Source organism: Nannobrachium achirus (genome assembly GCF_963921795.1).
Source record: "Nannobrachium achirus genome assembly, chromosome: 19".
Taxonomy (NCBI): Eukaryota; Metazoa; Chordata; class Actinopteri; order Myctophiformes; family Myctophidae; genus Nannobrachium; species Nannobrachium achirus.
Window position 1 is genome coordinate 10,471,983 of NC_137826.1, and position 24,962 is coordinate 10,496,944.

Consider the following 24,962-nt stretch of genomic DNA (forward strand, 5'->3'; position numbering starts at 1 on the left):
CAGCGGCCATTTGGTATCCCTCATCAGTGTCCATTCCATTTCAATTTCAATTTCGGCTGTATAAAAAAAAGTGATGCCATCCACAGGATATTTTGATCCTGTCGATCCCGTCGTTCCCTTTTCAGAATCAGTTTTTTGGGAGTCCAAGCAGTCCTACACATCTATGATGGAGATTTACATTTTAGGCATTTAGCTGATGCTGTTATCAAGAGCAATATACAATTAGTGCAAAATGATAAGCTTGAATTTCTAGACTGCCAACATTACAAACTACAAGGAACAAACCCTGTTTTCCTGTGTTTTTTAAATCAGATACAGTATATATATATATATTATTTTCTTTTTTTGTCCAGATTCCCTCCAGTGCAAAAGAATCTCACCGGTCCGTTTCGAGGCTATTTTGCATCCCTCCGTGTAAACATTTGGTCGAAATAATCTTAGGAGGGGTGCAAAATAACGGCTAGAGAAATTGTGTTGCTTTTCCGCGATTACTCCCCTCCAGTGCTACCGACGACATTACCCCCCAGTTTCTGTTACCTCCTTCCTGCCTCGTTCTGACGAAGAAACTGAATATTGGTGCTGCTGTCGGCGAGCTCGGGGTACTGCTCCACCGGCAGGATGTAGTATCCGTCGTAACCGCTCACTTTCCCCGTCGACAGCAGCTCCTGCCTCTCTCCCTCCGCCCACACTCTCCCCCCGTCCCGCTCTCTGCCCTCCCTCGCCCGCTGCACCTCTCTGGCCCAGGCCCTCGCCACGGCCCGGGCGTGCGCCTCCTCGGCGAGCCGCGCCCTCTCTCTCTCCAGCACCTCGGCGCCCAGGCCGTAGCGGATGCTGACGGACATGGAGGCGCTGTGGATCTCGATGATCAGCCCCCGACGGGAGCGGCCGGTGATGGTGATGTTGAGGCCGTTCTCCAGGGACTTCCGGCCGCCGGTGACGCCCAGGGGGAGGAGCTCCGGCTCGGCCATGCCCAGCTTGACCAGGAAGTGGCAGTCCCTGCCGTCCACCGTCGACCGCGAGCCCTCCAGGTAGAGGGCGCCGTTGAGCACCTGCAGGGAAGAGGAGGGCAGAACAACATCAATGCAATCATCAATTTATTATAAAGATTACTCTTGTTTAGACCACAGTTTCTCAATGTCTGATCCGGGGCCCGCCATGGGTCTGTCAACTCTGAGACAGAGAAAAAGAATTACCGTATTGGCCCGAATATAGGACGATATTTTATTCTAATAAACATATCCTCAAAATAGGGAGTCGTCCTATAATTGGGGCTTAGACTTTTCACCGGGGAGATACGTTATGTATCTTTCAGGACCTTTCCCTGCTCTCTCACAGCCCCCGCGAGCTCCTGCAGTTACCGTACACTACATGATTGATGCGCAGCGAACTTTGGACCTCGGCTCATTTCACCTCCCGTTTGGCAAAGTCGGATGGCTTTGGCATTGGACTTACCGGGCCGCGTGCGTGTGCGTTGTTCTCGCGAACATCGGCGTGGATGACGGGCGCACATGTGATCTTTAGCGTGGAAGTTTAATCCCAACAGCAACTGAATAGCCTAGCCCTAGGCTATAATGCTGGCTGCAATGGTTTCTGTTTACAATGGACCGTCGCATCTGAATAATGAAACGGGCCGCAAAGCTTGATGGGAAATGTAGTGTTTGTTATTGTGCTTTTCACAGTCTGAATTGTGAATGTTGTTTTTGTATAGAAGTTGACTTTGATGGTTAATGCAATACAATACAGCAGAATGTTATCTCTGTATAAGCTTTTCTATAATAATTTTACAATAATAACGTTTTTCTTTATAAATAACTTAATATAATATAATATATAATATTTTGTCTTCAACATATTTTTTCCCAAAATGATAATTGAAAAATAGGGGTCGTCTTATAATCAGAGTCGTACTAAATTCGGGCTAATACGGTATAATCTTTGGGAAACCCAATCTGCTCTGTAAAACTTGCAGTGTTGATTTAACTTGTACAAATGAAACCAACACCATGCTGTGTTGTACCTTCATTTTCATCTGAGGTGGGTAAAAAAAGGTCTCTCTTTCTTTGGTCCCTGGTTGTGGAACGACCTAAAGGCCAGACTCAAATCGGCTTCGCTAATTCCCTTGAGAAGCTTCAAAAGGAACACCATAGATGTACCGTACTCACCAACATTTGCACTTGTTTGGATGTTTACTAGCCTCTTTGTAGGTTTTTCTTTTTGTACATTTCTACTTTATGTAGGATTATTACGGTAGCTTTTTTTCTATTGCTTAAAGTGTATCACTTTGGACTTTAGGTATTTGCTGTGTATTCATGGAAGTTCATGGCCAGTTCCCACTTGAAAAAGAGAGTTCCATTTGGTCCCATTTGTTACAGACCTGTAAGGGTCCATATGGACCGCTTGGTGATCCCAAGACCTGACATTCAGACCCATTCCTTCACCATGCCCTACCTGAGCGATTTTCCTACTGTCCTCTCCAGCCAATCCGGACGCGACCGCGACAACGCGGCCCTCTCTTATGCCCAGCATTATTCCTCGGAGCAGAGCAGGAGTCCGGGACCCGAACCAATACCCGGGTCGGTCTTCTGGACCCCGCTTGGGGTCTTTATCCAGAGTTCTGCCCTCCAGAGCCATGAAGGCCTGGTTAAGACGATCCATCGCCTGCTGAACCCCGGATATTGACTGGACCGGAGAGGTGGGGGGAGTCAGGGGAAAGATAAGGAGAAGGAGGGCGTTAGGGAAGGTTCTTCAACAACAGGAGAACGCTGAGAAGAAATAGTTAGGGAATATTATCAGAATAATGTCAAATCTGGGAATTCCTTACCAAGAAATGTATTCACCAATGGGTTTGTAAAGGTGTCTGGTAACAGATCTGACAAAGTTTGAAATGCAAAATCACTAGGGGAATCTTTGACAGCTGTTGAAAGCGGGGGCCCCATTCACTTACTATACAGGAAAAGAATATCCCCCCCAAAAAAATCTGCTTTAAGTAGCATGTATATATATTTTCATGATTCTGAATCCATTGGAAGCATTTGTTTTGCACGAAAAACATTCCTTGGGCTAAAAACGGCCCCACCAAACTATGGTTTAGTGATGAATCATCCCTTTTAAGTGAATGGGACCCCAACTTTCAGCAGCTGTCAAAGATTCCCCTAGGGATTTTGGATTTCAAATTTTGTCAGATGACACTAGACACCTTTACAAACACATTGGTGAATAAATGTCTTGGTAAGGAATTTATTCCCAGATTTTATTAATATTCTCTGACTAGAAAGAAAGAAAGAAAGAAAGAAAGAAAGAAAGAAAGAAAGAAAGGAAAGGTGAGAGGAAGGAATACCTGTGTTTTTTCCCAGTAGTAGCTGGCCAACAGTTCATAGTGAGGCTCAGTGAAATAAAGTGGAGGTCGAGGAAATCCAGGGATTATATTGCTGAGCTGGAAACCAAACATTACCAACCAGCTTTTAACATCTACAGAAAGATAGACAGAGACAACGAAAGACAAACAGAGAGAGAGAGAGAGGGAAAGAGAGAGGTATAGACCCATAAAACAAACAGACACAGAGCGGGGAAAGGAAGAAAACCTATTAGCATGAACCAAACACCTTTTTTTTACGTCACAGAGCTGTACGCGATGCGATACGAGAGTGCAGTCAATTTACAATTTAGCAGACGTTTCTAATCCAAAGCGACTTATAATAAGCAGGTAATACATCAATATAATAAGCAAGATAATATGTCAATACATTAAAAGCAACAACAAATGCATAGGAATATCAATCTAGAAAAACAATAACATAGGTAGAGGATGCACCTAAGCAGTAAAAACACTTTTCTAAAACCGTAAAAATGCTATATAGCTTCATGTGTGGTCATCGAGGGAAGGGGAGTGTTGCTGTGGGCTTAGGTGGAGTCTGAAGAGGTGAGTCTTTAGTCCAAGGCGGAAGCTAGAGAGTGAGTCTGTAGTTCTAAATGCGACAGGGAGTTTATTCCACAGTTTGGGGGCCAGGAGGGCAAATTGTCTTGGACGAGTGGATTTTTGTCCTGGGGTTTTTAGCGAGGGTTCTGTCAGCATCCCTGTGTTGGCTGATCTGGTATGGAGGAGCCCAACACCAACTCAGGACTCCTGAATCGCTGCCCTCCACGTCTAGCACAGGGTTCCCACACATCTTTACCAATTAATTTCCAAAACCTTTCCAGAATATTTAACGCAATTTCCAGGACAATAGAACAATAATTCAGCTCAATAACAGGTCGCTTACTCCTATGCCCAATGCCCAAAGACAGGTAGTGTATGCCAGTGGTTCTCAACCTTTTCAGGCCGTGACCCCCGAAATAATCATATTTTAACTGGGGACCCCCCCACCCTGACGAGCACTAAGAGTTGAGGAATTTTGTATAACACGGTTCCATTGTGAAAATAGTTGTGAGCATGTAGATCGGCTATTTTCAACATTTCTGCCTCTAATACTTGACAATTTGGCCCATGTTTAATTTGTCATTTCAGAGGTATTAACAAAATCAATAACCAAAGACAATGAATGCATAGCAATTTTTTCCAGGACCTTCCAGGACTCTTGATAAATTCCAAAACTTTTCCAGTACTGGAAAAACATTTTTCTAATTTCAAAATATTTCCAGGAATTTCATGACCGTGGGAACCCTGTGCTGGCATCAGGGTGCATGAAACAATGCATGGTTACCTGTCACGTAGTTCTTGAGGCTGATGACGTCACTCAGAGGGTTGTTGTTCTTGAACATGTACAGGTTGAAGGGGGCGGGGTCATGGGCCGTCCTGGGGAGCAAGCTGTGGTCTGGGCTCATCCAGCGGCCGGCCAGGACATCGTAGTCTCTCTGGCCGAAATGGACAAGTCTGGAGACGGGAAAGAAAGACATGTCGTGTGGCAGCAGAGTGTATACAGTTTATCAGTAACATTTTTGTTTATTTGACATGTGTGACTGATTCATGCAGGGTTCGGTTTATGATAACCAAACAAAAACACAGGGGGAAATCTTTTTAAGCACTTAAACCCATATTGTCATTGTCGGGTGGAAACTTTGTATGTCCAAAACTGTTTGTTTTGTATTTATCATTTTGAAAATGATTTAAACTAGTGAAAACAGCAGATCTACAAGCACACAACGCCTCGCGGTGTGAGGCGTTGTGTGCTTTTAGATCGGCTGTTTTCACTACTTTTGTGCGAGTCAGTGCGACGGCCTTGTATGATGAAGCAGGGCTTTATTTTGCGAAAAAAATTACATTTGGAGATACGAGGTTTCTGCCCGACAGTGACGATATATTCTTTGTTCTACAACAAATAGCAAAAATAGACAATCTACAAAGACGTCACATCGAGGGGACATCAAAAGCAGAGGTACAGATCTTCTCCCCCATACACTGCAGCAAACTGAACCCTGGATTTACTTCAAGAATTATGCAAGGCGGGGACATTTCTCCCTCTGTCTGCCACGAAATCAATCACGCTTTTAACCTTGTCATTGATTTGGATAACATCTCTGATCATGTTACTGATAGGCAGAGAGGTAAGGTGTTACTGCTGTCTAGCGGAATTAAACGGTTCAGCTCTTACAGAAAACAGAGATCTCTGCTGTCTCATGATTGGCCAAAGTAGAATACTGTGCCATAGACTGTTGACTCCTGCGATTTGCAAATGCTCCCATTATACAGTCTGGGGCGACGGAGGTCTTATGATCAGAGGCGTCAATTGGGTATGGCAAGCTATGGCACCTGCCATACCTTGGCTACAGGGGGAAATAATAAAATGTACTTTTCATCGTGCCTGTTGCTAAGGTATGGCAACATGACTGGTGTCTTGCACGCGCGCAAGACACCAGTCATGTTGCCATACCTTAGCTTTTGCTGAACTGATGCCACTGCTTATGATGAGTATCCGGATAAAGCGGAAGTGAAGCCTCCTCCCCACTTCTGTTTCGTTTTTAACATCGCGCACATTTATCCTAATATAAACAAAAATGTAGCTTGCTGCTTAGCAGAAATGACATTTTGGAATATATTTTCATGAACGGAAATGCCAGCTTCCATTACTCGCCGTTCAGGAGCTGTAGTTCCAGACTCTATATAGCATTCGGAGATTGTGGACCCTCATTTGTATAATTTGATACTATTTCTTTTCATCTATGGGACCCCAATTTACACTGCAGTATCCTCAGTGTTTAGTTGTTTTTAATCAGAATGGGTCCATTTGGGTCCATTTGTACACTCTCAGAGTAACAGAACCGTTGGTGTCCATTCGGACCCCTGGTGGACATGACGTTGAGAAACAGTGCTGTACCTGGTCAAGGGATCGTACAGGCCGCCATGGAAACCAATGACCAGTGGGAAGTCTGGGTTGGTATCGTGGTATATCTCACCATATGCTGTGTACTCCATCTGAGATAGAACAAAATATAATGGAACAAAATATGACATGTAATGTAATGTCTAATGTAATATAATTGAAGCGGTGAAAGCCGCTTCCAAGGTTTGGCTTTGTCTGTCCCATGTCTGTCCCATGTCTGTCCCGTGCATGCAGAATTGAGGATTGGTCAAGCTTCACATGCCAATTTGGCCCTCCAGACAAAATCATTCATTCATTCAGAATTCATGAAAATATAGAACTAAAGCACATAGAAAGTATAGATCTAGAACACAGAATGTATAGATCTAGAACACAGATTTCATAGCTCTAGAACACATAGAATAAGAACTCACCGCTTCACTTCGAACCGAGGTTCGATTTTATAATGTAATATCTAACAATTAATTTACCGAATGTCTGTCCGCCGTCTTACCTGCTGACATCACTGATACTAAACAGTGTCACCACCATGGTAACAATGCCCAACTGACATCAACACAGCCCAACTGACATCACTGGCTGACTTTACTACAGTGCCCAAATTTGGAGATGACATCACAGACTGGCCTGGACACGGAACACCATATATGGGCATAAAAGAGTGCCAGCCAGACAGACGGATACAACAGGTATTGCACCGCTGGACATGGATGGTGACTATTCTGCCCAAAGGGCACCGGTCTGGGTTCTCCAACATTACTTCTGAGACTCCTACATTCAATCCCTCATCGCACACCCCCGGGCACAGGACTAGTTATATAATATAATATAAAACAATAAAGAGGCTTGATAGCCTGTCTGTGTCTGAGTATGTGTGTCTGTCTCTTTCACCTGTTTGACCAGCAGTCCGTTGCTACTGAACAGAGCCAGAGGGGTTCCTGTATTATCCGAGGCGATGTAGTATTCCTCTCCACCCGTCACCTCCATAGCAAACACATCGCCCTGCAAACACACAGCATAAAATACACTGCAGTGACAGGCAGAAACCTTGTATGTCATCTTGATATTCCATCTTTTTATGTTGCTTTTATAAATGAATGAACTATTTTATACTTTGTTGCGAGACAGTGTAAGTAGCTGTAGATCAGCTATTGTTGAAAAAAGAAGGGAAAAAAATCATTTTCACCTTAATAATGACATGACAAATCTTTAAAGCGGTTAAGCCTGTCTTTGGGTTTAAACAATCAAAAGGATTGACAAGAGCTTGAGACTAATAATATCTGCTTTGGATCCTTTGGAACACAGGTTATTTTTTCCATTTCCTGAAAAGTAAATGTAAAAGTAACGACAGCGACAGGTCCTGAATTATACAGGATAAAGAAAGCTAACATAAACAGAGACACAGACAGACAGATGTTTTACCTGGAGGTCGTAGTAAAAGGCAGTGATCTCTCCTCCAGAGTGGTTGTACACATGGCTGATCCTCTCTGGGTAGTTCAGATCGGCGTAGAAGAACTGCAGGTGTTCTCCTTGGTTGGTCTTTCGTGAAACTCTGCGACCCAAACCGTCATAGCGGTACCTGGTACAGGAAGTCACAGAACCAGTGATGTGAACCACTTTTGAATTGCAATGAAACAGTGTCCAATCAACAAGCCAAGATAAAGATAGCAGTGGCGGAAAAGATTACTACATTTCTTTACTTAACCCACTTACTGCCAGGGGCCACAAGGTGCCGCTAGAGTGCCAGACATTTCTGCATAGGCCTTCGCTCTAACCCAAGAGGGCGCAACTGGTAAAAAACTAACCTAGCCCAACCCTACCCTCCCCTGCCCCTTCTTTGTATATACTGTTTGTTTAGACTTACTGTTTTCTTTTTTGTTTTTCTTTACATATCTACTGCTTAGTACTGTGTTCTATTTGTCTGTCATTCAATGTTATATGAGATACTTCAATGGTTTCCAGTGGAAATAAGCTTAGTCTTTTCATGGATCTCCTTTTAGTAGACCTTGTACCAGTGAACTGTACCGTCATGAAACTGTACCTTTTCCTATGCAAACTTCTAATAAAGTCTTCAATCAATCAATCATAGATAGCAAGAGGGTGCAAAAGACCTGTACATCCCGTTTCTGTGTGATGTAGGTAGATACCTTTTTAGGAGAAGGAAGCATGTTTGGAGTCTATTCATTTACAATGGGAGAGCTAACGTGAACACAGAGCAAAATAATAGTTCAGAAGCTATAGTCACTGAACTAAATATTGGACCAGATCATCACAAGCCACATAATATTAACAAAATTGTCATACTAAAGTGGCTTTTTTCAGCAACACAACAACTGAGAAAATCAACTTTATTATTGCTCTTTAGCTGTCCCAGCAACACATTCTCGCGGGATCTATAGCACCAGTAAACAGGACGTGCGCGAGATTTGCTGTCAGAGCCGGCGCCCACTTAGGAGTCTATTTGTAGGATTTGTGTACCATGTCACACTCTAGTGGATCCAATGAGGATGAGCTATCTTCATTAATTAAATATCTTTGCTCTAACTTCCGTCTACACAGGCAGAAGTGGCTTAGGCTTTCACTGCAAACACTGTTATGAACGAAGACCGGATGAAGTTAGCTAACAGTTAGCTATTAGCTTCTTTATTTTTTAGAAGCCCGATCTGAAGCTATTTAGCCGCAAAAAAACATTGTCGCTGCCCTGGAACACAGTTCAGAGAAAAAGGTCTCTAAAGATGTGAGTTTGTATTGGAGTCGGCGGCGCGGTGCGGCGGCGTTACCCGATTACGGGCCGATGTAAACAGAATCGCGGCCCGGGGCATGGATGGAAAATTAGACCGGGGCTTCGTTGAGGCCTCCGATTAACTCATTTAATGCCACCCTTTCACCACTAGAGGGCGCCCAGTGGCCATAGAAAATCCCATAGAGATATGCTGGTATATGCAGAAGCCCTGCAGCCATGACTTGCCTGAACACTTTCCTTTGTGCATGTACAGGAAGAGGATGAAGTTAGCTTGAAGTTAGCTATTGGCTACCAAGCATTTTAGAAGCCTTATTTTCGTCAACTTAGCCATGATTAAACCTTGCACACCTCATGCATGGGAAAAAAACAGAGAAGAATGAGCTCTAAAAAATCCAATGCAATCCTGGATTGCATTGGAGTGGATTTGTGCAGTTTGTTCACAGCTTTCAAACAAAAAAATCCGATTGGAAATCCGTTCAGGCATTCTTGAGATAATAGCCATTATGTTTTACATGTTATGTAAACAAACATGGCCGCCCTGTATGTTAGATGGGGTTGTATGGGGGTGGAACATGCAAAATCGCGATTGAAATCATGTTCACTAGATTTGATGGGGTCCAAAAAAAAAAATTCAAAAAAAAATGTTTTAATTTTTTTTTTTTTTTAACTAGTTCACAGCCAAATCGCCTTCCATCGCCATTTTGAGGAAGCCCAGCCAGCCAGATCGCCAAACGTCGCCTTGGGGATCATTTTCTGATTTTTTTGGTATTTTTTTGACATTTTTTGAGCTATAAATGACCATTCTAGGTTCATATAAGCTTAAGCTACAAAAATGCGCTGGAAATGACATCATCGATGACGTAACCCGGAAGTCGTTCGGCCATAACAAAGCATGGGCCTTTCCATAGCATTGAAAGCTGACGTTTTTCTTATCAAACTTTACCATATGTAGACGGATTTTCATTCGGAAAAAAATGGCAGGCTGACAGAGTGGTCACTCAGGATCAAAAACGAGTGTATATGAAGTGTGCACGACGTGCACTCGCTCCAGGATGGCTCCCGTTCGGCGGACCGGGAGCCATAATGGCTGCTCCATAGGAAGCCATTATGGTCCACAATGCTGTACAGGCTGCACAGCAGACTGCAAGACCTTATCGTTGGGCACACTCTAGTGGATAGTACGTGTACTACATTCTGCAATTACATTATCCCTGCTGGGATCGGCTACTGATAACTTGGAAATTAATAATATTCCTGGCAGTATAGGCGCACAAGCATATTGTAAATGGCTGGGAGAGAGTTTTAATCACGAGATATCTCGTGATTGGCACTATGGGATGCGATGATATATCCCGAGATATCTCGTGATTGGCACTCATTGAGTTAATTAATTCATTTTATTAAATATCCCAGACTAGATCGGGATAGGCACCCCGGAATACGTCGCGCCGCCGACAGTATAGATTGAGTTTTTTTGGGGGGGCTCTAAACTTTATTCTAAACCATTTTCAATGGAATAAATCGTCGGACCATCTAGAATCACTCGTTGGAAAGCGTAGGACGAGCCAGGACCACCCACATCTCTACAAGCAGCTCAGGGTAAGTCAAATAGCAAAAATCCCTAACTTCTCCGGGATAGGCACAAGAAGGGTTAAAGGAGTAGTTCACCACCAAAATGACCTTTTTCTATTGATTACTCACTCACGTCATGGAGACTTGAGTTCAATAATATTTTTAGTTTTTTGTGGTATTCCTAGAGACAATAATTTGATTACAATAAATGTACCCCCATTGATTATCCGGAATCAATGGGGGTGAATTTACTATATCCAATTTTTTGTCTAATAGGAATGCGACAAATACAAAAAAATACTCACACCAAGTCTCCATGGTGTGAGTAATCAATAGGGAAAAAAAGTCATTTTGGTGGTGAATTACTCCTTTAACTAAAAGTATCAATACCGTAATGTAGAAATACTCTGTTACAAGAAAGTCCGGTAATAACCGATTATATAATTATAATCAAAATCTACAATGTAACTAGTAACTAAAGTATTCAAATAACTGTAGTGGAGTAAAAGTACAATACTTGCCTTTGAGATGATGTGAAGTAGAAGTAAAAGTATAGACAATGTACTTGAGTAACACCAGTGGTTCTCAACCTGTGGGCCAAATTATTTTAGGGGGTCCCCAGTTAAAATATAATTATTTTGGGATGTCGCAGCCTGAAAAGGTTGATAACCACTGCTTTACACCACTGTAAGTTACTAGTACTAGCTCTGGTCCATAGCGTTAGTGGAGTTCTCCCTAACGCTATGTTCCTCTACCTCCGTATTCCTTGGCAAAACCGGAAAACCCTGCCGTCTGGTCCGAAAATAACAAAAACTGTTTCGCCCCTCACCAAACCAAAGGCATCAGTGGACAGTTGAAAGCTTACTCTGCTTAGTGGACGCGGTCTGAGCCCCCCACCACACGATTAAAATACATTTCTAGGGCAAAATGAAAAATATTCTACCAGATGGAGACTCCATTTCTTCTCGTTTTTCACTATTTGTCGTCGCCATCAAGGTGCCAACTCACTACTGCCACACAGAGCATTAGTCTCACTGGGTGTTATTCAACTCTGTGGCGTTGGAAGCGCTGTTTCGTCTTCAACCAGGAAGTGCGTCTCCATCCGGTGGAATATTTTTCATTTTGCCCTAGAAATGTATTTTAATCGTGTGGTGGGGGGCTCAAACGTCGTCCACTAAGTAGAGTAAGCTTTCATCTGTCCAATGATACCTTGGTGAGGGGCGAAATAGTTTTTGTTATTTTTGGACCAGACGGCGGGGTTTTCCGGTTTTACCAAGGAATACGGAGGTAGAGGAACATAGCGTTAGGGAGAACTCCACTAACGCTATGGACCAGAGCTATACTAGTACCAACACACAGACAGACCTGACGCTCCAGCCTCCAGGCAGTCGACTGTAAGCTCTCTCCAACAGGCCGTTAGAGTTGTAGTCAAAGAACTCGGAGCCTCGCTGACTCAGCACCCCGTCCTCGTCCAGGCGGTACTGCATGTCGCCCAGCCTGGTGATGCGGTCCCGGAGGTCATAGCGCAGGGGGAGGAGTCTGGCCCCGGGGTTGCCCGTGTGGGCGTTGCTCGGGTGGCTGTTGCCGGGGTTCAGGAGGTGGAGGTTCCCGTTGAGGTCGTAGCTGTAGCGCCACGCCGACCAATCGTTCACCTGGAAAGAATGTACGCAAAGACCATATTCATTTGGTAAAATGTCATATAGGCCAAGAGCCTTGTAATGTCTTGGAGTTCATAGTCGTCCATGCAACATTATGTTAAATGTATTCTGTTACGTGTATGTAGGGTTGCCAGTTGTCGCCCTGCCTTTTTTGGAAACTTTCGATTGATTGATTGATTGATTGATTGAATACATATTGTAGCAGTAGTGCATTGCCTACATCTCCCAGGATGCTTTGGGGCGGGGGTTACTTCTGTATAATGATAGACACAGGACACAGTGAAGTAACGTGCAACTGTACTGTTTACTAGTCTTTCAGGAAGTAACCCCGCCCCAAAGCATCCTGGGAGATGTAGGCAATGCACTACTGCTACACATATTAGCAGTTTGACACAGGAAAGTACAGTTCAATACAAGGTCTGCTAAGAGCATTTTAAACCCAAGAAAGCCCCTATGGCATGTCCCTTATTAAACCGATAAGGGAAACACCTTGTTCCTTATTTTTGGGGAATCAATCAATGAACCACATCTAACAAGTTCAAACAACTCATGTACTATAATACAGGTTAATATAATAGACAAAATAATTACATATATAGACCTTGAATTTCAGGTAGTTTGCAATGTCAACCCTAGTTACATGTATTTAAAGTCATAGGATGACCATTTCTACATTGTATTGCGTATCAGTTAAATGCCTAAAAGGTTAGATGTGAAATGATGATGATACTGACTGACACACAGACACTCCTCACCTTAACGCCTACCAGCTGTCCGTCTCCGTCATATTCATATCTGTACTGGGTGGTGTTGGCGTACGCGCCGATCTTTATCTCTCTCTTCACGACCCGACCCATGCTGTCGTACTGAACCGTCATCCAGTACATCAACGACCTGAAGATCTCATACTGGACCTGCAGAAGAGGATTTTCAGAGGGAGTAAGTGAAAGCTGCATTGGAATGTGTGGGGTGTATGTCTATTCTGCATCTAGCTTAAGGCAAGACCCAAATTCAGAGTGAAAGTTTTTTTAACACAAATATTTGCTTCTGGGCGTCCCTGTAACAAAATATTTTTAGATGGGGGTCCGCGGCCAAATACATATCATTTTGGGGGTCCTTAACCACTGATTAGGCCGATTCTACAAATCTTTTCTAAATCCTAACAGTTAAAAAAAAAAAAAAAAAAAAGAAGAACGTAATTATGTTGCTATATCAGTGGTTCTCAAACGTTGTCATGTCAAGGACCCCCAAAATGATATGTATTTGGCCACGGACCCCCATCTCAAATCATTTTGTTCCAGGGACCGCCAAAAGCAAAGATTTTAGTTAAAAATGTGTGCACAGAAGTCTGTGTTAAAATAACCTATTATTCACTCTTTTAGATTCAGAACTTTTGATATATTGACATTGAGGTTTTCAATTGTAATCAGAATACAGTGTTTTTTTTTTTTTTTTTTATAATTTTTATCCCACAATTTTGTAACCCATTTTTCACCCAGTGCCAATTGCCTATGTAATCCTGGGCTCTGCTCTCCCTCTGCCAACCTGGGGAGACAACGGACTGACCTCATGCTTCCTTCTATGCATGAGGAGTCCAAGTTGCTTCTTTTCACCTGACAGTGGAGATATCCCTAGTTTGGACGTAGCGCGTGGAAGGAACACGTTATTCCAACCAGTTCCTTTCCCCTCCATCAGGCGCCCCGGCTGGCCAGGGGGAGGCATTATTGAGACCAGGATTACGTGCATGTTTTTGTGAGGGTATCAACCCTAGGAGACACGGGGAGAACATGCAAACTCCACACAGAAAGGCCCTATCGCCAACCCCACCTAGGGTGTGGGCGCTGATGACGCGGAGGAGGAACACGCTGCCAGTGCCCACAGCGTCCCCCGGCGGGAATTGAACCCAGGACCTTCTACAGAATACAGTGTTTTTAATGGCACCTGTCTTTTTAAACCTGTGATCATGCCGAAAGCTAAATAAACATAAACATATTCATTCCGGATTGCAGCTTTAATTATTATGATATGAATATAATATATGTTATTGCAATATGCGATCACCCAAAATGTCAGCAACTTGAAGGTGTACCACAGGTGTGTATGCGATGGTCTCAACCAGGGACATGCAGAGAATGTTAGAGGGGCAGGGGCTGACATGTCTAAAAGGGCCTTTTGGTGAAAATATCGAAAATAGCAGACCTCGAAGCTCACAATGCGCCGCGCTGCGACGCATGGAGGTCGGCTATTTTCAGTGCTTGATACCACACTAAACTAAGTGTAATCAAGTCAATACTAGAGAAGTGTCGTACGGCATGGATTTCTACACAGAGAGGGCAATTCTTTCAACATAAAATGTTGCAAGTTCAGGAGAGTTTGGACAAGGCAATTCTCTTGAATGCTGCCTTCAGGTTTTCAGGCATTTGCATTTCTTTCACCATAGTAAAAACTGCATTCATGGTCTAGAGAGGGCACTTTTTACAGACGGATAAAAGGGCAGGGGCCCCCTTTGATGTCTATGTGTGCACGTCCCTGGTCTCACCTCTTTTATCCGACCGTGAGCGTCAAAGTGTTTGGAGAGCGTCATGACCGCCGTGGTGATGATCTGGTTGACGTCGTAGTAGATCACGCCGAACTTCCCGAAATGCTCCACCTTCCCCGAGATGTCGTCATAGCGGTACAGGTCCACGGGCAGGGGGGTCTCGCCGATCACGGGCTTCAAGCTCGCCACTCTGAACGAGTTGTCGTGGTAGGTGTAGTCGAAGCGCGCGTTGACCATGCCCTCCTCCGAGAAGCGATAGGACTGCTTGTCCACCAGGGGGCCCACTCTCCTGTTGGAAACAAGTATTAGAACAATAATATCAATATCAACAGCGATGGTAACAATAACTGAAGGAAATTAATCACCACAGTGACATAGTCAATGTGTTTGACCAGCTCTGCTTTCCTGGAATAGTAAAAAAAAGTATTGATTTGCTTTTATATTGTATATAGTGTACCCTTCCACTCAGTTGTCAGCCCTACATAGGAGAAGAGTCAAGTTAACATGACGGCGAGACAATGAACAAATGAGTCTTCATAGATGGAATGAATGGGGTCACCTTTAGTCTTAATGGAATCACTCAAATACAACCACTTACAATCACTCGAGGAAAGCCATTACAGGATGTGAGGATGTACTTTGAGAGTTTACATATAGACCGGTAAATGACAGTCTATCTGTAGATGTTGGAGTTTTCGTAAACACTAGGGATTACTGTGTATCCAAAAGCACTGCTGTCTCTCCATCAGTGTCTGTGTAAGATTGGTAAATGGTGCATTTATATAGCGCCTTTATCCAAGGCGCTTTACAGAGATTGTGCATTACATTCACCCATTCACACACACATTCATACATCAATTGTGGAGGAAACCATGCAAGGCACCAACCTCCTCACCGGGAGCAACTAGGGGTTCAGAGTCTTGCTCAAGGACTCTTTGACACTAACTCTGGGGGAGCCCGGGATCGAACGGGAACCCTTTCGGGAACCCTCCATGTTCTATGACGGCAACTCTAACCCTGAGCCACTGTGTGCATGCATATATATAATAGGGATGGGACGATAAGCGATATTATCGCTTACCGTGATAAAAAACTTTTACATTTTTAATTTATTGTGATATCGTCCTCCATCATGCAGTGGGATCAATTCACCTTTTATTTGCCGAGCTGCATATCCGGTACCACTTAAACTCTCTATAATTGGTAAAATGTACTAATACAGTATATGTACTTGATAGTCCTTTTTTCACTCTCTATCATGTCCAAAAAATAGCCGATCTACAAGCTCACAGCGCGTCGCAACGCATTGTGAGCTTGTAGATCAGCTATTTTTTGGAAAATGTTCCACCCCAGTATAATGGATTCTGATTATCGCGATAATATCGTAAATCGCGATTTCTTTTGTCACAATAATCGTGATATGACATTTTCATATCGTCCCATACCTAGTAAGCCTATATAATGTGCCAATGTGTTCATAGAGTGCATGTGTGCGTGTCACCTGTATCTGATGGTGCAGGAGAAGCCTCCACTCTGCAGCGTGACCATCTTCAACACACCTGTGGACTCGTCATAACCAAAGGTGACAGCTGTGCCATCATACAGCACCTCTGACAGCTTCCCCAGCTTACTGTACTTATACAGCACCCTGCGGCCTATAGGAGGAGAGGAGAGGAGAGGAGAGGAGAGGAGAGGAGAGGAGAGGAGAGGAGAGGAGAGGAGAGGATTTGTGAGGAATGGTGTTAATGGCGTTTTGGGGTACCTTTTACCTGAGCGTATGAGGGGATGAGTGGAGGGAAACAAAGGTTAGGAGAAAAGGAGGACAGAAACAGGGTAAGATGACAGCGGTGCTATCTATCTCTACGTGATACCATCTCTGTACTGTAGATAGTGTGGAAGGGCCTCGCAGAGTGTCTGCAAGTCACCTTTTGTGCGGGGGACGAATAGCGATATGATCTGAAAACTGAAGTTCCTTGAAAAAGAATTCCACTTTTAGCCATGGTGATAAAAATGGAAAATAGAGATTCTATAAAAATAAAAAAAACTGAATACATTCTTGCGCCTGTCGCCCCGAAAGCTGTGAGCAGACACTAAAAGATAAACAGAAAGGCCCCGGTAAACATCCCCTTTTCACACTGCTGAATGTAGAAATATTTATTGATATCAGTTGAGCCGCGAAGCGATGCGGGACCATTGTAATGAGGCTGTGTCTGTCTGCCTGCAGGCTGCAAATCTGTCCATGAGAGGGTGCAGAAAATGTCCAAACCCTGGGCTAAAACAGACTACCATACGCCCCAGAATCAAGGAAAGTATAGAAGGAAGGGAAACACGTGCCAAAACTCGCACCGGCAGTGCGATGAAATACATGGCAGTGAATGGAGCCGGCTGGACCAGCTCACGAACAAACACTATTTCTGAACAACTGAGACCTTTATCATATAATCGGTTCTAGGTAATAAAAGAAGACATATCACAGGTATTTTTACAATCAGTTGCTTTTCTAAACAGCGGCAGATATCGTTTCTCTCTCGGAAGTATCGCGAGATTTGGTTGCCAGACTGGAAACGGTGGACAGTCTTGCGATACTTGACACGTTCAGAAACTTACTTTATATTATTTAGATACCTCTATAAAATTACACAGTGCGCACATTGAAAATCAACACAGCAGAAAAAGAATTGCCTTCTTTTATTTTCCAGAAGCGAAGAAATAGTGTTTGTTCATGAGCTTAGTCCACAGGCTTCCATTGACTCCAATGCATTCCACCGAACTTCCGGCTGCAGTTTTGCACCCATGGTGCAGCGAATCTGCCGGTTGGAATTGCATGATAGGGAAAGTTACGTTGGTGTCCCTTCCTCTTCTTCCTAGCCCAAAATGAAAGGCACCATGCAGCTCAACTATGCACACCTCCAGGTTGTATTATTATGTACTATTATAATGGCTTTATTGATTTCTTTAATAAAACTGTCCATCCATGTGCATGAGCATGACGTAGCTATAGGAGGTGTACCTGTCCCCAGGTACTGTACATTGGTCAGCCTGCCGTCCTCACTGAGGTCATGGATAACGGTGGCGTTGCTCTCGGGGGGGTTGTAGGTGTTCCGTATGAAACCCAGAGACACATGTGAGGTCATGGTGTGCCGCGCCATACTGGGCATTGTCACCGAGGTGACGCGACCCGTCGGGTCGAACTCAAACACATACTGACGCTGGGTCTGCTGGAGCAGGAGCACCATGGACTGGAGGAAGAGAAGAGAGAGGGAAAGGAGAGGAGAGGAGAGGAGAGGAGAGGAGAGGAGAGGAGAGGAGAGGAGAGGAGAGGCAAGGACAGGACAGGGGAAGATACGAGCCAAGGAAAGACAGAAAGGAAGGAAGGAAGGAAAGAAGGAAGAAAGAAAGATTGACAGAAAGGAAGGAAGGAAGGAAGAAAGAAAGAAAGAGAGAAAGAGAGAAAGAAAGAAAAGAAAAGAAATAGAAAAGAGAAAAGCAAGATAAAAAAATAAAAAAATAAAAAGAAATAAAATAAAAAATAAAAAAAAATAAAAAAAGAAGAAGAAAGAAGAAAGAAGAAATCGAAAACAAGCCAGATAGAAAGCAAGCAAGCAGGAAAGAAAGAAAGACATAGATAGAAAGCAAGCACGCAAGAAAGCAAGAAAGCAAGCAATGAAGAAAGAAAGAAAGAAAGAAAGAAAGAAAGAAAGAGAAAAGCAAAGAAAGAAAGAAAGAAAGAAAGAAAGAAAGAAAGAAAGAAAGAAAGAAAGAGAAAAGCAAAGAAAGAAAGAAAGAAAGAAAGAAAGAAAGAAATGTGTTAGGACTTGATTGTGGCACTCTGGAGCTATTGCAGTCAGGAACTAGACGAAAGAAGAGGCAAGGAAAAGGAAGGGAGGAAGAGCGTTAACTCTGGAGTTAACGAGAAACAACCCACAGTCCCTCGCCCTGTAACTTTAAGGTCACAGGTTTGAGCCCCGCAGCAGTGCAATGCCAAGAAACAAAATACGCTTTGTTGAATACACATAACAACAGCAGAAGTGATCTTAATTACAAAGTTGACCTAAAAAAAAGAAAAAAGAAAAGATAGCATAGAGCACTGGCTTTGCTGTAACAGGAAGGCACAGGGTTAATCTTATAATCTATCAAATGAAAAGAGGAGAAAGGGGAAGTCTTAAAGGGATATTTTGACCTTCTGAAATGCCAAGGATGAAACAGATTCAATGTACAGGAAAGAGAAGGGAGAGACAAACACACACACACACACACACACACACACACACACACACACACACACACACACACACACACACACACACACACACACACACACACACACACACACACACACACACACACACACACACACACACACACACACACACACACACACAAACACACACACACCAGTGGATGGTAGGACTGCTAATGATGGAGACTGCTCCTGTTCGGTTATGAAGGTGCAAATGCTGAAAAGTGAACAGGCCCTGTTTTAACCCATTTAGGCCTAGAAATGATTGAATGCTTTAACCAGTGAAAAATAGCAGATATACAAGCTCACAGCGCGGCACCGAGTGCCGCGCTGCGAGCTTGTAGATCTGCTATTTTTGAAAAAGTCATGAAAATGTGTGCAAATCTTTGAATATATGTATTTTTCAAAGCGAACGTCTGTAACTCAAATTTTGCTTCTGGGTGGTCCCTAGAACTAAATATTTTGAGATGGGGGTCCGTGGACAAATAAATATCATTTTGGGGGTCCTTCACATGAAAAGGTTTGAGAACCTCTGACATAGTAGTCTCTCAAGAACAGACTAACTGAGCTCCAGTTAAGTGAAAAGGACCTTTTCCATGACGGTAGCTGGCCAGATTGCTGACATAGAAACATAGGTTTTTTCCAAAAATCTTAGAAGGATTCAAAAGACACTTATAGAATCGGGTCAAAATTCTAATTTTCACGATTTTTTAAAAATAGCAGATCTACAAGCTCGCAGCGCGGCACTCGGTGCCGCGCTGTGAGCTTGTATATCTGCTATTTTTCAATAGTTAAAGCATAAAATATTGCGTCATAATGTGTTCAGGCCTAAATGGGTTAAAGTAATAGTAATATCACTGGAATTAATAGTACAGCTACTGTTGTATTTGTTTATTCTACCACTACTGACAAAAATGATTCTAATGATTGTCAACGGCTAAAGAAAAGTGTGTCATTATTCACAAACGGGACTGGACATGTTGTAATGTAATGTATGCAGCGTGGAATCAAAGTGGAGACAAAATGTCACAAATGAAGGCCGGCAAAACCAATGAATAATTAATAAACCCCAAACAACAACTCCTTTCGTATGCAGATATTCATAAATCTGAGTGTTTGTTCTTAATGAAGTGGCCCTGAGGTACAGAGCCACGTGGAACATGCAGCTACGGAACGAGTCGATATCAATTTGATCAAAAACATAGAATCTACAAAAGGAGATACCAGTGGAGGCTTGTGCTGCATCTAGATAAGGTTCTGACATCAAACCCACTGACGTCTGAGTCATGTAAATTGCAGTCTCTATGGAGTTGTGGAATCCAGATGGTATATTACAGAAATTGATGAAACGACATTAGTATTGAAAAGATGGAGGCTATGAATGAAGGGTATTTCTTTTGTAACCAAACCTTTTTTTAAAGTGCTCTTTATTGGGATATCTGTATCCGTGATATTAGTAAAAGATCAAATAAAATAAAATAAAAAAACCCTGATGAAAACAATCTTAAGAGGTTTAAAACGTGCAAAACTCATGAAAACAAATGGCAATGAAGATTCCCATAGCCAGATGCCAAACGTTTGACCCAAGCAGTCTCCTAAATTAAAGTAATTCATGTATTGAGTACTGAATCTACATTTCAAAACACACAAGAGACTAATAATGAGAAAACAAACGTTTTGGATCAAAAACGAAATTGGCACGGAAAAAGTAAGGGGCAGCATTGATTGAATGATCATGATTATTCAATCAGCAAACTTATTACAAATCAATTAAAACAGGCTTTTCTGCATAAATGTGCTTGCTGCAGTATACTGACATCAAGAAAGCTATTGATTTTAAATATACTTTTGTTGATCAAATTTTGCTCGTATCAGGGTAATTAAACGCACAGTTAGCTGGTGTTCAACGACATTGGGGCAGAGTGACGGCCTCTCTCCAACATGCACCAACCGAAGAACAGGGTGAAGAGAATGTACAGTATGCAGGTTGTTTTACTGGCAGTGGAAATTGTGTATAAAGTGGCAACTAATACAGTAAATAGTACACATTATATCGTCAGTGTCGGGCAGAAACCTTGTATCTCCAAGTTTCAAATTTGTATGTTTTTTCATAAAGTAAAGCCCTGCTTCATCATACAAGACTGTCGCACAAGACTAGCGAAAACAACCGATCTAGCCGTTGTGTGCTTGTAGATCGGCTGTTTTCACTAGTTTAAATCATTTTTAAAATGATAAATACAAAACAAACGGTTTTGGAGATACACGGTTTCCACCCGACAACGACAATATATAAAATAAAATAAAAACTCCCAAACAATACATTTTAGAATCCCATCTCAGTCCATCTGTTTCGTTTCGGGGAGAAAGACTACACTGGTTCTTATACTGTATATTGGTTTCCACCTAGATGACCATTATGATCTTTCAAAGCTACAGTGTTCTCCGAATCAAGGCTTTAGAGGGAGTTATCAGTAAGACTAATACTAAAAGAAGTACTGTATGAGAGATATGGATTTTACAACTGTACTTACACCACGCTCCATCAAGTCTGCTTATGCTGGACTAGGGTGCTGGGGTTTGGGGTTTTCGAGTATATAATGCCAGGTTCATAGCAGAGATATTATCTATCTTTTGGGAGTAAAACCATCCCCACTCTAGGAGACATGGTGTAAAGTATGTTGGGCTGAATGCACACTACAAGATATTCATCTGAGGCAACCCTTGGACAAAGCATATTCTCACCATTTCAGATCGAATGTGAAGGAATGCATATCCCGAAAGATAAAGTTAATACTATTTCATATACTATGGCTTATAAGATGCTGATTATGCAGCTGTTTGATGTAAGTACCGTGCAATCCCATGTGGGATGGAAAGGGATCAAGGTGAAGAATAAAAATGTGGACCAGGGACGCGCAGAGAATGTTAGAGAGGCAGGGGCTGAAATTTCTAAAAGAGCAGATCTCCAAGCTCACAATGCGTTGTGAGCTTGGAGGTCTGATATTTTCGGTGCCTGATATTACACTGAACTAAGCATATAGTAAATACTGGAGATGTGGCGTACGGCATGTATTTCTACGCAGAGAGGGCAATTCTTTCAACATAAGATGCTGCATTCAAGTTCAGAAGAGTTTGGACACGTTTGGACAAATTCTCTTGAATGCTGCCTTCAGTTATGGCATGGAAAGGAGGCATTTGCATTTCTTTCACCATATTGAAAACTGCCTTCGTGGTTCTGGATAGGGCACTTTTTACAGACGGATAAAAGGGCAGAGGCTCAAGCCCCCTTTGATGTCTATGTGTGTGCACCTGCCTGATGGACTAGGGATAACCTTACCTTATCCATATAGCTGTAGGCCCAGACTTTGCCGTCTACAAAGCTCTTGGTAACGATTCGTCCAAAGCTGTCATACTCCACCCTCTGACTCATGCTTCCTCGTTGCAGACCAATCAGACGGCCCGTAGGCGAGTAGGACACGTTGACCACCGCCAGACTGCTGCTAGGCAACCAGCTCACTGGACGGCCCTGGAAGGGGTTCATTGTTATTAGTCGCTGGTCGTAATTGTTTTTTTTTCTTTTTTTTTTTACTTAATTTTTATTTTGTCACATGCACAGACATTCACAGGGTCAATGTTTTACATCATTTTCTTCGTAATATTTCAGTCCATATCAATCCTCCATGGTGTAATTCTTCCGACGTGTATTCAGTCCATTTCTCCAATTTTTCAAGAAACAGCTCCTTTTGTATCCTGAGTCTGTGTGTAAATCTTTCCATCACATACATGACACTGCTCACAAACCACATCAAACCTGATGAATACATATATACAGTATATATACGCCGTTTATTAAGGTTCAAGTCACAGTATATCAGTATATCAGCATTAGTATATCAGCATCACTTCTGCTTAGACAGAACGTAATGTTCGTTACATTTAACAAACATCAACAACACTGAAACACAAACACTGCAACATTGTTAAGGTCCTTGCACAATGTGTCCAATGTGATTATTAATTGGTCATTCAGTTTTTAATGCATCAGAACCGATTTAAAAATGTAATTTGAAAAGTTCACACACTGTTACAGAACACTTTCGGAGTAGGTGTGCAAGGTCACAGAAGCGTGTTCGCTTAAACGTTGTCGTCTGTTTTTCTTTTTCTTCTATGCAAAGAAATCAGACTCAGTGTGGCTGTGCAAAGGGCCGCGAGTGTGGACTGTAGACATACTGAGTCTAGGGCTGTCACAATTATTACATAATCGTCTAATCGTGATTATTTGACATTATCGCAATTATTTTGTCATAATCGTCATAATCGTGAATGTTGAAAAATGTCAGAAATAGTGGAAATAGCAGATCTACAAGCTCACAACGCGTCGCATTGCGACGCGTTGTGAGCTTGTAGATCGGCTATTTCCACTATCAATGTTATTTTTTAAGTAGTAAGTTGTCAAATATGTCAGTAATTTATTTGTGTATTTAGGTTAAGTGTCATATCTGCCATATGCAACTTCAAAGCCTAAAAGCCAAACAGAAATGTAATTATCAACAACAAATACACAATTAAATCGTTAATCGCCAATTATTTGAGTGACAATTAATCGTCATGTAAAATGTCATATCGTGACAGCCCTAACTGAGTCTCTCTCTCGTGACAACTCGTGTTTACCTGAGCATCGTAGATGATACGCAGAGTAAACTTCCTGTGGTCGTCATAGATCTTCTCTGTCCTCGTTGTCCTGTCAAAATCTAGAGACAGCAGATTCCTACCGTGGGCCTAAGAGAGGGAAATATATATATATATCATCGTTGTCGGGTGGACACCTCGTATCTCCGAGTTTCAAATTTGTACGTTCTTTCGCAAAGTAAAGCCCTGCTTCATCGTACAAGGCCGTCGCACAAAAGTAGTGAAAACAGCAGATCTACGAGCACACAACGCGTTGTGTGCTTGTAGATCGGCTGTTTTCACTAGTTTAAAATCGTTTTTAAAATGATAAATGCAAAACGAACGGTTTTGGACATACAAGGTTTTCACCCGACAGCGGCGATATATATATATATATATATATATATATATATATATATATAGAGAGAGAGAGAGAGAGAGAGAGCAGATAAAACGAGTTTATGTGTGTCAGTGTGAGTGTGTATGGGAGAGAGAGAAAAACGGATGGGGACAGAGAGAGAGTGAGGAAGGAAAGTGTTGCAGTTGTTCAGATGACTGGTGGCTACACAGTGAAGACCTAGTGTTCATTTAAATCTGAGACGATACAAATGCACTTGAATGATCCAAAGCTTAGTTAACACATAGGATTCTATTGTGTACTTTGCTATTTAGTTAAACCCATGCTGCAATCGAATAGATTATGGGATATTCAGTATTATGTGCAAAGTTGACATCTTGGCCTGAGGGTGGCTCTATAGGAAAGATCATGGGGGCACTCAAATAGTTTCAGTAGGGTTAATTCTCCAGGTAGTAGGAGGCCTTAGGGATTTTTCGTGCTAATCAGTCTAAAAGTGCCAAATTTTGCACAGATGTACTGTAGCCCAGGGCTTGCTCTAATGGTTTGGCTAGGGCGCCCGAGTCTGCAACCTTTGGGGTCGCCACAGCGGCCAAATCAAGTTGGGCTCCCTTCGACTTTCTATACAGGAGGAAAATACCCAGATTTTCTTTTCTGGGTATTTAAGTAGGATGTGAGGGGTCTAACTAGGGGTTTGTCATGATGCTGAATCCATTGCAAGCATTTTGTTTTGCACAAACGACATTCCTTGGGCTATAAATGGCCCCAGAAAACACCCACAAAACTGTGAAAAGTGATGACTCATCACTTTCATCACTAAACCATAGTTCTCTGGGGCCATTTGTAGCCCAAGGAATGTTTTTTGTGCAA

General features: G+C 42.6%; 1 protein-coding gene across 1 annotated transcript in view; it reads right to left on the bottom strand.

Annotated features, from left to right (window-relative positions):
• Positions 1-533: 533 nt before the first annotated feature.
• LOC308304598 (teneurin-2-like) overlaps positions 534-24,962 on the bottom strand; it is a gene marked incomplete at both ends in the record, with an annotated part of 147,239 nt that continues 122,810 nt past the window's right edge. The window contains 14 exons of the mRNA XM_080749225.1: positions 534-1,049; positions 2,449-2,679; positions 3,338-3,468; positions 4,701-4,870; positions 6,312-6,409; positions 7,209-7,319; positions 7,740-7,896; positions 11,998-12,284; positions 13,046-13,204; positions 14,830-15,118; positions 16,331-16,484; positions 17,840-18,068; positions 22,407-22,595; positions 23,741-23,848. Coding sequence (XP_080605351.1) covers positions 534-1,049; positions 2,449-2,679; positions 3,338-3,468; positions 4,701-4,870; positions 6,312-6,409; positions 7,209-7,319; positions 7,740-7,896; positions 11,998-12,284; positions 13,046-13,204; positions 14,830-15,118; positions 16,331-16,484; positions 17,840-18,068; positions 22,407-22,595; positions 23,741-23,848 — 2,829 coding nt within the window. The remainder of the gene's footprint in view (positions 1,050-2,448; positions 2,680-3,337; positions 3,469-4,700; positions 4,871-6,311; positions 6,410-7,208; positions 7,320-7,739; positions 7,897-11,997; positions 12,285-13,045; positions 13,205-14,829; positions 15,119-16,330; positions 16,485-17,839; positions 18,069-22,406; positions 22,596-23,740; positions 23,849-24,962) is intronic.